This window comes from Toxotes jaculatrix, chromosome 12, assembly GCF_017976425.1.
Source record: "Toxotes jaculatrix isolate fToxJac2 chromosome 12, fToxJac2.pri, whole genome shotgun sequence".
In the NCBI taxonomy this organism is placed as follows: Eukaryota; Metazoa; Chordata; class Actinopteri; family Toxotidae; genus Toxotes; species Toxotes jaculatrix.
In genome coordinates this window covers 12341319-12357992 of record NC_054405.1, presented here as the reverse complement: position 1 = coordinate 12357992, position 16674 = coordinate 12341319, and the positions used below count along the sequence as shown (strand labels likewise).

The window sequence follows — 16674 nt, the reverse complement described above, 5'->3', positions numbered from 1 at the left end:
GGTCGGGTCGGCCATGGTTTCCATGGCAACAGGCACATGATAAACAATTATTTTCAATTTTTTTTTTTTTTTGTGTCGTCCAGCAGTTGTCCTAGTTGGCCTGGTGTGGTAAACAGATACAAGGGATGTATTCAAAACTACATTTGCCTATCTCCCTGCCTTTCAACCATATGCACAATTTCTCATTCCTAATTTGCTTTTTATAAATCTGAATGGACATATTCCCAGTTTCGGTGTGCACATTTAGATAACGTATCTCTGGATCAGCAAACCAGGACACACAGCGAAGTACAGTGACAGTTTCAGAAAGAGTGTTCTGCTGGATGTGGATGTGACAAGGCTAGGTGGACTGGAGGATAAGCATAAGTGGTTTAACAGCTGGTGTCTGGGGGAAACACGAGAGAGGGGTGGAGAAGGCCGGCCAGGGAGGGGAGGGGCCTGGTGCTGATACGGTGGTGGGTGGGGGGTGTTTTGCAGCCATGACGACTGATGGAGGAGGAAGTAAACAGATGTCCACAAGCTGGCAGACAGGCCCAGAGTGGTCGAGCCACTGAGAGACAGGTGGACATCCAGGAACACAGTGGGACTGCAGAGTGACTGTGGAGCCAAGCAGGGCTTTGAATGTAGAACGCAAACAAGGGAGTCTCTCATAAATAAATCTGTCCTTGTATAATTTAGCGAACTACACATAAATGAAGTCCATCTTTGGCTTATTTTGGATGTGAGTCCCAGTTAGTGGAACTGCAGTAATCACTGTGGCACCAAATTAAAGGTTCTTGGTCACTGTTGTTCAAGCTCGCAAAACGAAATGTGAATGTGACTCCATCTGGTGCTGTCCACTACACCAAGGTAACTATTGATGGTCTGACGGCCTGTCATAAGTTGAAATCATGAAATGATGAGACAGTGATGATGATACGGTCAGAAAGCCTTCATCACAGCAGTCCAAATTAATCCATCACTGCTGTCCTTATAACCCACTTCAGCATTTTGTAGAGTCACAGCAGCAGCAGTGGTCTCGGGAATAGACTTGAAACTGGAAAGCCATCAATTTAAATCCCCTGGCAAGCTGGTAAATCTGAGTGCAGGAAGTGAAGGAGACACGCTGTCGCCTCCCTCAATTCTAACTGTCAACGTGACCTTGAGCAAGCCACTTCAAACCCAGCTGCTCTGATGCACTTGTAACTTGGAGGACACAATGCAATACTCACTGAAGGGAAGAAAATCCAACTGTCAGGACAACATTTGAACAGGCTGAGGGCTCAAGGTGACTTTGAGCAAACCCTGCGTGCTCTGATGGCTGTGATGTTCAGGAGAGAGCAGCATCAATGCGATGCCACATGTCATTAGTAATGTGGGTTGAAGAAGGCGGGACAGTGATGAGCTAAACAAGTTACACAGTCCAGGGGGCATGACAGGTCAGCGTGTAGAGATATTCTCATACAAGTCAAATTCCTGAAATTTTGTATTCTGAACCTGAATCTTCAAAGTAAGTAACTAAAGTTATCTGTACCGGAGTAAAAAGTACAGTATTTGCCTCTGAAATTTGTGGATTAGAAAGTAGTAGAAAACAACAATACGGAAGTAAAGTACAAGTAAAGTAACTGTACTTAAGTGCATTATTTGAGTAAATGTGCTTAGTTACTTTTCACCAGTGACTTTTCATACAACGCCATCATAATAAAAATTTAAAAAAAACCTATTGATTTGAGTACATTGAAGAGTCCACAACACTAAGAAAGTGTGAATGAATAAATGAATGAGACTACTGTAAGTCAATAATCCTGATCAATGTGTTTTTTAACATGCAAAATTGTTTCACATACATCTCCGCACACAGTCTGATCACAGCATGGCTCATGCTGTGATCAGACTGTGATGGCTGTGTTACGGTAAAGAGAGACGTGAGCAGGGCAGACCTCTGTAGTAATGGCAGCATCATTAAACAAGGCCTCATCAGTTACCATGGAAGCTTATTCATTGCCGGAAAAACCTTGAGAGGCTTATTCTGAGCTTAATCAGCTGCAGCCTCTCCATGAAGCCCACAGCGAGCGATAGAGGGTGACGTCATGTGATGTGTAGTTTGTGAAGAAGCTTATTCATCCTCAGAGACACTATATAACCTTCATCGTTATCAGCTAAACTTCTGCTGAATCACTGATGTGTCACCATCATGTGTGTTTACTTATTTATGTGCTCTGCCCCTTTCCCATTTTCCCATCATCTTGTTCTCCTCATACATCCTTGTTACTTTATTCTCTTTGTTATCTGTATCATAGAGGAAAGTATTAAGCAGCTACTCTGTTAGTGCCTGTGTTGGCATGTGAAAATCTGAATAACACCACCTGAATGTTTTAACACATGCTGGATGAAATAAAACTGGTCTGTAGGCAGACGGCTCAGTGGTTAAGTTAGAATTAGGGAGAGAGAATCCGAAAAGTAAAACATGACCTGGATTTTCTTCATGCTCTTTCAAATCACCATGTGGGGAGTCACCATTGTGCCATCTCAAGTAGCTTTGTCTGCTCGGCAGATTTTCTAATGAGGGGCTTTTGGAGGAGGATGACAGAGCGCTCTGCCTGCTCTGTCGGGGAGGAGGGGCATTTAAAGGAAATGAGCAACGCTCTGTCTGTGGATACGCCTAATACTAGATCCCCCCTACTCAGATGTCCTACTGGCAGCTTGGTAGTACCATTAGAACTGAGAAGGCTGGCATTAGTCTGAAACTCTCATTATGTCAGATACATTGAAAACCTCTAATCTAGGCACTAAATGATAGGGGTAGAATTAAACCAAACTGGGCAGGAAAGCAGCAGAGGTGCAATTCAAAGTAGGCTACTGAAATCAGCTTGGTTTGTGTTCTTCATCCTAGGAAACTTTATTTAGATAGCAAATGCTGTGCTCAGAATATTTACTCATACTGAATTGCTTAAAGCAACAATCCGTTACATTTTCATATAAATCAGTTTCTGTGTTGCTCCCTTCTCTTCTGGTTGCTACAACACAACACACACTCAGTGTGGTGGAGGGACTTTCCTAGGAAAAATCCGCTCATGCAGAGTTGGGGGTTTTTTTACCAACATTTAAATCGTGTATTTGTTTTATTTGTATTTACATGTATGTATATATGGATATACATATATACATATGTATATATTTCTTAGGTATCTTCTGAAACATGAACTTCATAAGATGAAACCAGATTTTAAAATCTGACAGGTCAAGAAACAAGGTGGAGGAGCTTAGAAACTCATAGGTAAAATTCAAATATGCCACCAAAATGAAAGAAACCTGGATCTTGCAGATTGTCCCTTTACATTTGCGATGTAACGCATTGGGAGTTTCCATAATATTTTCTTCCCATCTTTGTCCAAGGAAACAGGAGACAGATATTCTAACAAATTAGATCACATAAACTGGTCGTCCCTCTTGTCATCATGTTGTTATTGTGAGGCAGACAGATGACAGTTGGTCAATAAATCGTTCAACCAAAAATGTGTGAAGAAGAGAGTCTGACAGGCACATCTTAGAAGAGGGGATGTTTTGTCTTTACTCGTGCTAACAAAAGGCTCCTTTAATCTCAACAAATGTTTCTGGATTGGGTGTGTGGAAGTTGTATCATCTCTGCACACTGGAGAAAAATCATATTGGCCTCCCAAGAAATTTCCCATTTTTTAATGGAATCAAGGAGTGAATTAGTAACTCTGGCTGAATCCAGGTCAAAACAGGTGATAGGAGCCCTATTTAAGGCATCTACTTTGATATTAAAGATACTATGGATAGCTACTCCTGTTCCCCTTGTGTTGGTGTGGCGTTGTAGCATGAATGACCATTCCTTCGGCACTACAAGAGTGGTAATGTGCTGAAACATTTAGGTGGTCGACATGGATTATGTTCAGAAAAGCCACAGAGCATCATCAAACACATGGAGGTGAACATTAGTGGTTCAGATAGGGGTTTGGATTGTCCCACATCCATCTGATTATCCAAATTTGCTCCTGCAATTATTCAGTTCACCAGAAGATGGAAATATTTCACAAGACAAACAGAGTGAATGAAAACTCTCAGGAATATTAAACCATGAAGTGTTCAATCTAGTCTAATTTTATACTTGTCATTTAATTTGGGGGATTTATTAAGTGTTTAAAATTCTGTAGCTGTTCATGGGAGATATTAAACCCAGCATTTGTTTGAGCATGGATCAAAGGGTGATTTCCCAAAGGAAGTAAAAACATATCAGTGAGCTCTGGCTCTACACACTGACTGTTTGAAGAAGCCAGATCAGGATTAACAGAACAGACCACCAAGCTAACAGACAGTACTACTGTCACAATGTCACAACAATTTTCAGCAAGCCCTGGATTTTTGATGTCTTTTGTGGTCAGTATGTCCATATAAATGCTGCCACTGATCCTGCTACAACCCATGTCTGCTGCTAATAATTACACATATCATGGCATAATAGCAGTAATAAGTATAAATAGTTTTGTTGCATTGTGGATATCATGAAACAAAATGTTGCATGCCTGCCATCTGCTGGATCATTACCACACTACAACATCAAATCTGACCCTCAGACTGTGACACTAAAGGGATAGTTCAGTGTGTCTGAGTTATCTCTCCAACCACAGCATCTATAAAGACAGAGCTAATATCCACACATCAGCACCACTACCAGTGAGCAATTCATATGTCAAAAAAAAAAATCTGGACTGGCCTTTAAATTCCATAATGCATCGTTGCCTAAATCGAGATGGTGGAAATTAATCTTTGCACCAGTGTGATTTGGCATTATTACTGTTGTTCCAGTCTTATTCTGTGTACATTGTGTTCTATAATGTGCGGTGTGACTTATGTTGCTGAGCCTCTAAAAAAACATGCTTCTAAAGAGGTAGTGGTTTCCTAATGTGTCTTGCGAAATAAAAGCACCAAATTGACACAATGGGCATTCGTTGAGCAGGAGTGCTAATCTATATTGTTGTATTAGCTGTAGATGTCTCATTTCTCAGAAGTTTTTGTCGTCCACAAAATTAGGTACATCAGCCCACACCGTCTCCATGTGACAAGGATCTCACGGCCAACAAATATAACAACCAAAATCTTTAATAATAGTTTGAAGTTATGGCTATACTGAGAGCAGGATTTAAACTCTGTGCTGTGTTGTTTGAAATTTTTGTCAAAATAAAACCACACAGGTCCAACCATAGACTGTATAAGACAGAGGTGGGACCAAGTCATTGTTTTGCAAGTCCCAAGTAAGTCTCAAGTCTTGGCCCTCAAGTCCCGAGTCAAGTCCCAAGTCAAGACAGGCAAGTCCCGAGTCAAGTCCAAAGTCAAGATTGACAAGTCTCAAGTCAAGTCCAAAGTCCTACACTTTGAGTTTCAAGTCCTTTCGAGTCCTTTTAACCACACAGCAATAATATATTATGTAAGAGGTAAGCATATTAAACAGATGTCAGAACATCCCTTATAGCCACACATGAACTGTATTGAAACTACTCTTAATTACTCATATTATTAATATCAATCTTAACATTGTGTGATAATATATTTTGTATCTTAGTGTGTTACGTTGCAGCACGTAGACCAGCAACTCACGTGTGCAAGCTAACTTGTTTTTTCGTCAATGGACTGCTGGAGAGTAAGAACAACGAGCAGTATAACTTTGTTTTCCTGTCGGAAAAATCCGTCTGACAGCAAGCTAAAACGGTACACATATTCTTAATATGGCGCACATTTAAAGTGACCTTGATTTTATTAGGTTTGCCTCTTTGTAGGTGGCTAAAATATGCGTTGCTGCTAACCGCCGTCTACTGTGTGATACCTTGACTAATGTTATGTATAAGTACCTCAACCATAGCCCTGTTAAAAAAATACTTAACAAAGGTATGAATAAGGGAGTGAACTCGCAGTAGACGCAACAAATTACCGTGTTTGCAATGATTTAGCTACACAGCAAAGAAAAAGCTACTTAGCCAATAAATGTAAGCTTTCATTCAGAACTTACCTTTCTTTGTGCAACTTCAGATGTCGAACGAAGTTCGAAGTTGTTGCGTCTCCATCTGTAATCTTCGAGCCACATGTTTTGCATACTGCAATTCGTTTTTTATTGACCACCTCGTAGTTTTTATACCCGAACGAAACTATCTTTGGTATCATTTTTTCCAGCTAGCGCGCTGTTTGACAGTCCGTCTTCATTGGTTGTCCTGCAATTTGATTGGATGGATGCTGTCGGATCAAAACAACGTTGATCTAATTTGATTGGATGTTGTGCCGACAGCACACACACAGACGCACACATACAAAGAAAGATACAGAGCGTTCCTTAAATAACATCCTTTTTAATCTTTGGGTTTTTGAGGAAAGTAGCAAGTCTTGTCGAGTCAAAAGGCTCAAGTCCAAGTGAAGTCACAAGTCATTGATGTTAAAGTCCAAGTCGAGTTGCAAGTCTCTTTACATTTTGTCAAGTCGAGTCTAAAGTCATCAAATTCATGACTCGAGTCTGACTCGAGTCCAAGTCATGTGACTCGAGTCCACACCTCTGGTATAAGACATGGACGTAGTACCTGTAACGTCACCCATTGGTTTCGGGGAGTCGGTTTTGTGACCAAACCATGGGCATTTGAGATGCGCCATCTTGGACTTTAGTGGGAATGTACTTTCCATATTTGGCGGAGTGGCCGTTACTCTACGGGTCAGCCGCGGTCAGCCGGCCGAGAACCCGCCCACTTAGCTCGGAGCAATATTTAATATTTACCGGCTTTCACCGCTGCCTCCATCCGCTATCCACTTACAGTTACAGCAGCACACAAACAACAGCAGCCGCTTACTGACGGAGCTGCTCTGTCCATGCAATGTCCAACTTTTTAAACAGAAAAATGACACGAAATAAAATTGTAGCCTAGTATTCCCGCAATCAACGGACTCTGAGAGCACGGAACATACCACAAGTGTTCCTAACATTAGCTGCTCTGGTCCTCTATCTGTATCAGCAGCGACCATAAATCGGCAATTAAGTCATAAGCCAACGGCAAAATATGCTAATACATGCTAATTAGTGCAAACATCCGGTGAGAAATTTACTTACCGAAAAAACTGCAACACAGACTCCTTCGACGGTCGGTTAGTACAGTCTACACTACAACAAGCCATATTGTCATAAAAACCTATACGAACATTGGCAAACAAACACGGACACTGCAGCAACTGTCAGCCCCTGGAGGTAGCCGGAGGCCTCTGGATGTAGCCGCCTAGCCCAGCTGATTTATGAACCCCTGGTTTATGTAAGAATTATTAAGAATTAAGCCTGTGCAGTGTTCAAGGAGGTGGAAACTATCAATAGAGACCAAAAACAAAAAATGTACCAAGCTGTAAATGTGTTTTGTTTTTTTTTAGGCTGTAAAGCTGGCTATTTTAACATGGGGGTCAATGAAGAATTGCTCACTTCTGGAGCCAGCCCCCAGCGGCAGCTGAGGAACTGCAGCTTTTTGAACGCGGAAGTGATCCTCACTGCTGAAACCTACAACAACCCCCTTGGGTCCAACACAAAATAACCACAAAAGAACATTTGGTTGACATTTTATTGGCAATATAATATATTATGTGAAAGGATTGTGGGGGGTGAATAAATAAAAATACACATTTCTTTGATCTTTATTTCTTGTTCGCCCGGTCCAGCACAAGAGCAATTATTTTGAAAACCCGACCTAACCGGATGTCTCCCGTTAAACTTTTCCAGCTGGACAGACACACGAAAGCAGTGAGGGCTATGGTGGGAGAAGACGCACACGGACCTCCAGCGAGCTCATTTCACAGAGACTGACCTGCGGCGGTGTATCTCTTCACTTGAGAAGATGTCCGTGAACGAGGTGTATGTGTTCCGACCCTTCAAGCTGATCGCTCTGCTGTGCGTCTTCCTTGCGCTGTGTTTGGACGTGGTGGCTCTGCTGAGCCCAGCCTGGGTCACTGCGGAGCATTTCTCCCTTTCGCTGTGGGAGTCCTGCTCCCAATCCGAGGCACGGCACCCGACGGAGGAGGCTCAGTGGAGCTGTTTCTCCACCCTCACTTCTGGTAGGAATCATTGTTTGTGTTTTTACACATTTTGTTGTTTATTTTCGCAGGGTTTTGTTGTTTATAACTTTTTTGCGTCTGGGGGTGAAGATGCTGTTATTGTGTTGGAGAAAACAGTTAAAAACTGCTGTAGATTTCGACCTCTTGTTTCACAATGTGGGATGATGTTGAAAAAAATGTGCTACATAGATTAGAAAGCTGAGATCCCAAGACTGTACTACTGTAGGAAAGTACGTCTTTTGGGGAAAACAGAATTTCCAGTCAGATGGTATTAGGTACAGTGAGCAGTGCACTGGTAATTATGCCTTGTGTTGAGTTGTGCTCTGTAAGTTGTGGAGATGGTTTTACCCCAGCGGGTTATCAGTGGCATGTTTTCAGAATCTCTTATTAGGGCTACAAAAAGGCTGCGCATCCAGTGTTTGAGCCAAACAAAGGGGAATGTTTGTAGAACTGTACAAACTCAGATCAGACTGGCAGCCCTGGCCATCATCTCCCAGACAAGAGTTTGTTTTAGTTGGCCTGTTGGTCTCTGTCCAGCAGCCGAGGCATTCACGGTTTTCTTGTGCTGCTGATAAATTTCCTCTGTTCATACCAGAGCAGTGACGTGGTGTCACTATGACAAACACATCGTGATGCTCAGCTCAGTCAGCCTGGTTTGACTGAGTTTAGTTATAGTTATCAGTGTTTTTTTTATCTTTACTCTGATAAATCAGTCAAAGTTGATTCTTAAATATTATTTCTTGGTCAGTTAGATGCCAGTTTTCATGTTGGATGAAATTGTACAGAAAAAGGAATGGTGACATGCTGTAGAAGCATAAACATAATCCTTTTGGCACACTAAGAGTTAACACACTCCAGCCACCAGAAGGCTTTGGGTGGCTATGGAGAGATACATTCAGGATCTTCCCTGTCATCCACCTCACCAGGCCTGGACCCACCAGGTTTCCTTTTGTCAAGCAGAGAAGCCACATGACAGGAGTGTTTACTCCCCTCGACCCCCTTCTTTTCCCCACCGGGGGAGGAAATCCGTATTAAATATACCAGATTTACCAGCATTTGGCTGGTGGCTGGTACAGTAAGTTGGCTTAGCTGGAGCCTCATCTCCATCAAACATATGGTAGGTGAAAGAGTATGATTTTATTTAATTTTTTTTAACAGGAGTGAGCGACTTTTGCTGCACATTTACCACCATCACAGACACAAACATGCATAGCTACAAAGAGGGAAGCACAGGCTTTCAGTGACTGACTGCTCTCTGATATTGTGGAATGTGCCGGGGTGAATAGGAGGCGGGCTTGTCGCTTTGAGTGTCTGCAGAGCTCATTAAAGCAGCAGTGGAGGGGTGTGTTGGGGTTAAAGGTGTAGTTCACCAAAAGGCAAAGCAGATTTATCATGCCCATGTTTTCATACCTATCCCAAGATTCTTAAGTTTCAGCTAATCTTAGGAGTGCAGGCGACTAAAATAATGTCAATGAAGACAGTATTATGACTTACAGCCTCAGTGAGTGATAGAAAATGATACTTGTGATGTGAGTACACTGTTTTTTTCCTCTTTGAAGAAAAGGTTTTTTTTTTAAGTCAAAACCAAACTTATAACCACATAATGGAACCCAGATGTCAGAAAAAAGTATTTCCTGAGGGGTGAATCAAATCGAGTTCAGATGTGTCATTGTCAAAATGTTGCTTCTTACCATCCTGGAGACAAATGAATCAGAAGCTCAGAGAGAGAGAAAAAGAGAAAGAGAGAGAGAGAGAGAGACACACCCGGCAAAGACTGCTCGCTGAGCTTGTAAGTGTCATCAAATGCAAATTTTCCTTTTGAGTCGAGCCTTTTGAGGTTTGGCTCTCTACTGACAGTGACGAGTGGGGACATCAAAGAAGGGAATACTCAATGCAGGCAGGAATGGAAGAATTAACCGTTTTCTTCTGAATATATTTGTGGTTTCAGACTCTATATTAGTGCTTCTCTGGATAAAGAGCTACATCAGTTAAATTAAAAATTTAAAAAAAGCTTTAAAATTTGCTGTTTTAACAACCAAGTGTTGTTGTTATAGGTATTTCCAGGGAAGAATCCTGTGACGCATTGGAAGCAATGAGTATTTCATTTTCCAGCGGGAGCAAACTGCAGTTTGTTAGAAATAAATAGAATAAATGTTCTATTAAAAAGCCACCATGGTTGAACCGACACGGAAAAGGCTGGCAGCCGCAAGCACAAACTAAAAACTTCATCAATTATAAAGCTGTACTGAAGCTCAGGAATATATGGAGATTTATTTCTGGTCTACCTTGCCTTTAAAACTCTGTACATGAAATACAAAAGTAATAATATTTTGTAGGATGCAGTTGTGATTTGAATATTTTCATCCACTAATTAACAGCTGTTAGTTAAAGATAAGGAAGTGTATGTTTCATAGTGTTTGAAATACAAACTTGAACCCTCCAAACACGAATGATGAACTGTAATAACAAGGAATTCAGGTACGTTTTGCATATTTAAACTTACTGTGACTACTGAGTTACTAATCAGGTCCTTGTTATGTGTGTTCCTGATGGAGCTTGTCTGTCGCTCAGGCCTGAGTTTGTTCTGCTTCACTCACTTCACTCTGTGGGATTAGCTCTTGTTTTGTGTTTGTCAGCACAGCGGTTCAATTCAACAGTGTTGTCCTGTGAATCAGGCTTTTGTTGTTGAGTGCGATGCTCCACTCTAACCTGCATGTGTCCCCCTGTCCTTCAGACTGGCAGATTGCCACCCTGGTGCTGCTGGTGGCCGGCGCCGTGGCAACTCTGGTGGCCTTTTTGGTGGCCCTTATTTCCCTCTGCCGGGGGACTCAGAGACAACACTACCGCACTGTGGCCGTGTTCCTCTTCACTGCAGGTACGCCTTTCTCTCCCTTGCCATCACCTTCCCCTCACACAATTTCTCAAGACATCTGCACTTTTTCATTTTGTATGAATGCTTATCCAGTGTTCCAACATGTGGTACCCTCTCACATTTGGAAACAGAAGGACGGCACATATGCATACACCACAACCGCAACAATTTCCATATAGACAGTGTCTATAGTGTTCCAGTGCTCACAACAAATAAAAGGGTGCAGAAGAAAAGAAGCAGCTGAATGAGACTTGCTGGTTGAGCTCATTTTTTCTGTGGTGTGGAGTCTGGGGAGCTGCTTGCTCAAGCGCCAAGAAAAAGTAGCCACAGAATTTACAGGCCGACACAGTGAAGTCACTGAGTGAAAAAAAAAAAAAAAAAAAGACGCCACCACAGACTCCTCACCCAGCACTGCCTCATAGTTGGACTGCACTTTTCCTGTATGCTTTTCTGAGAACGTCCCTCGCTTGAAACCAGACATTGACCCTGCTGAGGGAGGATCTATCTATAAAACATGGTTTAACAGTTAAGACACATTGTTCCATATACTACACAGGCGTTGTAATAACTGACTCGTAGCCTGTGCTCCTTACTCTAACAACAGTAATGAAACACTAACCACTTACCACGACTTAAGTCGTGCCCAGTTCCAGTTTTGGCGGTCTCCAAAATAGAATTGGATTATATTAAAAAAACAGACATCCTGTTCTGTATCACTAATAATGATCCTTCTCCTGCAGTTTTACATCATGCCTGTAGGCTAAACATAAAGGAGTAGTCGGGAAATCCATACACTTGGGTTTCTTGACATGAGTTTCTGTCTTACATCCGTTATGTATCCTGTTTGTTATGTGTCCAAAGACTACAATACATAGGTGGCATTGCTGTAAAAATCAGAATCAAACAATGGGCGATACAACCAGTATTTTATATTTGTTGTACTTCATAGATTAGACAGTATGAGTCTACCTTTCAAATCTACGTTACCAAATCTACCTTTGAAGGTCATGTAAGTGAAATGAGAGGGATTTCTGTCTTGTTTGGTTCCTGACAACATCAGTCACAAAGCACCAGTGTGTTCAGTCGACTTTAATGGCCACGTCTTTGAATGTTAGCCATTTACTGAAAAGCGTGGGAATGCAGTGTTATCCTTTCCTGTGTGTAATTGCTTTAAGCGCCTTGCGAGAAGAAGGTCTCCATACAGGCACACAGTCCTCAGCAAAGCAGCAGCAGCAGCAGAAGGGGTGGTTTGTTAAATGCCCCTTGGCAGCACCGTGGCTGTGTGGTATTTATTTTCTGTCCAGAAATATGACCTCAGCGGACTACGAGCTCAGTCTGGGCTCCATCAACACCACCACATTCTTGGACTGCCATCGGTCCTCCTGCACGCCCACTGCTCCATCCTGTAGGAAGGAAAGGTGGAGCCATAGTCACACAAAGTCCTTTCCTCAAGAGTCACCCATAGCATGCACGAGAAGGAACTGCTGTGAGAGCAGACCACAGTACGCCTTTGATCACGCACGTGCACGTACAGTCACAGTGACGCCAGCGCATGTACCACCGGTAGTTCATGGTCCTGAATGATTTAAAGGAAAACTGATTCACAATGTTGGCAGTAACAAAGTCATTTTCTTTTTGACATTTCAAGGTCAAAATAATAATGACAATTGTTTGAAAAGCTGTTCTGCCATATTTGACAAAGTGAAGGAACTGCACGGACTTTACTTCTGGGTGTGGAAATGTGCCTTTTACGTCAGTCACTGCCAGGGAAGAAAGACAGGCCACTTCAAAAGAGTCCTTACTTTCCTCTGAACATGAAGCCCACAGGGAGATGTGTCATACAAAGATGGTTGTCTTTGAAAAGTGTTTTTGTCTTTTTATGGAGATGTCAGACGAGGTGAGAAATAGAAATACATTTTATGCTAAAACATATCCTGTCACATTGTGTTAAATCATTTTTAAAAAATTAATTCGTATTATAATCTCAGAAGAAGCACAGTATTTTTATTTTTTGTTTGTTTGTTTGTTTGTTTGTTTTAAAAACATCACGAGTGAAGAGTAATTAATTTATCACAACTTTCACATCTCGCTTTTGATTCCAATGCTTTTATGCAGCAGAGTAATAAACATTATGGTACTAAGAAGTCAAGGATGTAAATAGTCAGTGCTCAGTGAGAGAGGATTAGAACGGCATTAACCTGTTTTGACGTCCATCTTCATTCATCTACAGGCTCCTAAAAACTCTCAGTATTTTCAGTGTTATTCCTGTCATGGTAAATCTTCACAGGTTCATTTTGATGAAACACTGACTTGAAGAAGATAATCACTTTATATAACCAGTCTCTGGTTACCTTCAGTGACTCTTGAGTTTGCAGACACTGAAAAACACCTTCCTTCTCTTTTTATCCTTCAGCCTCTTTTCATGACCAGCCACAATCACATTTCTGCCTTTACAGCAGTGTGTTAGTTCTCAGATCTGTGTTTTTTACATGCGCAAGGCCATTTGCGTCACATGTTTTTGACTTGAATGGTGCATTTCTATGGACTAAATGGCTTGTGATTGCCGAAAGCACAAACTCACAAAGATGTGAAACGAGGTGAATCGGGTTCACGGGGTTCACAGATCTTTTTTTTAAATCTTGAAAATAACGATTACACTCAGAGTGGGACAAAAGCAATTGAGAATATGGAAAGAAGAAAAGGAAACTTTGAAAGTTTAACAAATAAAGAGTAAAAATACCGATGTGTTGAGGAAGCAGGAGTGTTCACAGCAGCAGAACTAGAATGATTAAAGCTGATTTGTGCAGAAAGGGCACAAGTGCAGTAAAACATTAGGTAAAGTAGAACCTATTATACTTTCAATTATAGCTTTTTTTAAATTATGGTTCTTGCAACAGTAATAAAATATGGTGACAGCAGCTGTAGCAGAGTAGTAGTTGTAAGGATCACTATATATGTGCTGCTGTAACAGTGTAATTTCCCCATTGTGGGACTATTAAAGGTTTATCTTTATCTTATCTTGAAATGTGGGGGTAGCAGGATGTGCTAAAAGGTTCATGAGCGATAATGAAGAATAAAAAAGGATTAGAAATAAATATAAATATAATTATTATTATAAATAAACATGAAAAATGTTTATCATAAATATATAGACATACATGTACACATGTAAATATATGTAATGTAAATAATGAGAAGTTTAGGCAGACAGACAAGAGAAGTATGGGCAGACTACAGTATATAATGAAAATTGTTCACTGTTTAATAGTATTATAGATATATAGACATATACTGCAGAAGTAGTATTTAAGTGTGATTAGAATCATTTGTGTTGAGTAGTGTTGGTGGCAGAGGTGGAGTAGGTGTAGTACTGATAATAGAAATAGAACTGGGAGCACTGCAGTGGCGTGTAGGTGGTCGAACGTAACAATTTCAGCTAGTGATTAATTACATTATTTATTAATGTGCAGATTATTTTCTCTATAAAATATCAGAGAGGTGAAAAATGCTAAAGCCCAAATATGTTCAGCAAGAGGTGAAGTCATGTGATTTAAAATCTGTAAGGAACAGGAGTATCTTATGTTCGACTCTCTTTTTGGTTCCAGTGGTCCTGCAGGCCTGCGCTCTGGTCCTCTACCCAATCAAGTTCATAGACGGAACGGTTCTCCAGACCTATCACGAGTTCAACTGGGGCTACGGGCTCGGCTGGGGAGCCACCATCTTCATGTTGGGCGGAGGGATCCTCTTCTGCCTGCGGACGGACATATACGAGGATGCAATGTACTGAGTCCTGGGCCAAACCTCCGCTGCTGGAAATACACACATAAACAACCACACTCACACACACAAATTCCCATACAGGAGGTGTGCTACTTTTCTTCTCTCTGCACACGGCCAATGCGTATGTGAGCACAGACCCTGTTTCTCTCTTTCTCTTGCTGTCTTGCTCTCTCTGTTATTTTTAGACAGGTTGTGAAGGCCTAATTTAGGCCAGGGCTGTTTGAATAGGACCTCCACTCCCCCCACCTCCCCCCTCAACCTTTCCCCACGTGCAGCTAGTGGGTCCCTCAGCCCTGCCGGTTTCAGCGAGCGGTGAGGTGGCAAAGCTAAAGCACAGAGAGCTTTCTGGACAGGCACGAGCCTCCGATGCTGGACGTTTCCACTGTACGTTGACCTGGATCTCTATTGTCCGAGAAACAGGGCAGTAGATTCTCAGCACAGACGTGATTGTGCAGTGGCTGAACATTTAAAGGGACTGACGTATCTCCGCATTTCCTTTTTTTTTTTTTTTAATTCTTTTTGTAGCATTTCATGAGGACAAGCTTGTTGTTAATGTATTTATGGCACCATTTCCCACTTTATAAATATTGAAAACCTGAACTTGTCCCTCCATGTGTTCTATCTGAAACATATCTAGTATAGCTACGCCTTCTGATATTAGAAGTGTAAACTAGTCAGCTTTGATATATTGATATGCTGAAGCTATTGAGTGTTTGTAGTTTGTTTGGAAACTCACACTAGTTTGTCTTGAAGGAAAATGTAAATGTGTACAAAGTATTTCTACATGAAGGAAAATCCAGAATAAACCGCTGTAGTTTTGGGAGTTTTTAGGAGTGTGAATTATTGTTGAAAAAAAATTTTCAGTGCTATCATGTGGAATCCTTACCCCTTACACCCTCTATGAACTGACCTGCGACAGAATTTGAAGAGGGGAAATATAATAAGCCACACCAGGCTGTTTAAAGACGCATCACTAGGTTGCTTGCTCGCAACTTGTTGGTGTGTGAAAATAGGACGCACTGGATGAAACACAAGTAGCAACATAAAATGTTTTATTGCTAACAACAAGACACGTGTTTCAGTTACATTTTACAACTGCCTGACACATGATGTCATGTAATTAGGAGGGACATTTTTACTACGATGTCAGATTATTGGCTCGTAAAGGATAAATATTCACGAGGGCTTATATTTAGGCTTGTGTTTATTAAACATTACAGCGGTGCACCGAGACATTAGTTTCCCTGCACTGCTGAAACAAAAAATGTGAAAACTTGATGTTTTTTAGTCTTGTAAAGGCTTAAAGCTGTTCAGTTTCTTAGTGTATTTATGAAAAATAAGTTTAAAAAAATCGATATTATTTCCCCAGGCGTTTTGTGTAAAACAGAAGACGCTGCCACACTCGAGCAGCTTGGTGTGAAGTCTTTTTTTTTTCCTGAACTCCACAGAGTTCAAACTGCAACAGCTGGTTTCTGGAAAGAATCTTTCCAAAGGGATAAGCAATTTCCGCAACTACTGCAGCAGCAGTGTGTGAAAACTCCCCAGCTGTGGACAATATTTACGCCACAATCAACAGCTGCAAGGGAACAAGACACAAAAAACTTCACCGTGTGAACCTGATGTTCAGATTCTATGAAGAGTGTAATGGTGTGTGAGGTGTCAGGTCAGTGGCTGTCTTATAATAGCATTGACCTCTCAGGAATCTTTTAAAAATGACTTACTAGTCAAAGGTGACGTGGTTACACAACATGGCACCAGAGAAAGCGCACATAATACAGTTTCTAAAGCATGACAGATTTGATCACGCTACTTTCTTGTCCCACACACTGTACATGTAAAGTGTGTTGTGTTTGGTTAAACATTAGAACACAAAGCGAAATATGTTTTTACAATGAGGGAACTTGGCTCTTTCGAAAAGTGGAACATTGACTCAGGACATTTAAAAAATAAAT

The 16674-nt window shown here is 41.3% G+C and overlaps 1 protein-coding gene across 1 annotated transcript; it reads left to right on the top strand.

Annotated features, from left to right (window-relative positions):
* The first annotated feature begins 7745 nt into the window (after positions 1–7745).
* On the top strand, positions 7746–15561 carry LOC121191271 (transmembrane protein 47-like). Its single transcript, XM_041052447.1, has 3 exons — positions 7746–8070; positions 10805–10945; positions 14548–15561. Exons 1-3 carry the CDS (start codon positions 7854–7856, stop codon positions 14727–14729), a joined length of 540 nt encoding a protein of 179 aa, XP_040908381.1. The 5' UTR covers positions 7746–7853; the 3' UTR covers positions 14730–15561.
* The last annotated feature ends 1113 nt before the right edge of the window (positions 15562–16674 follow it).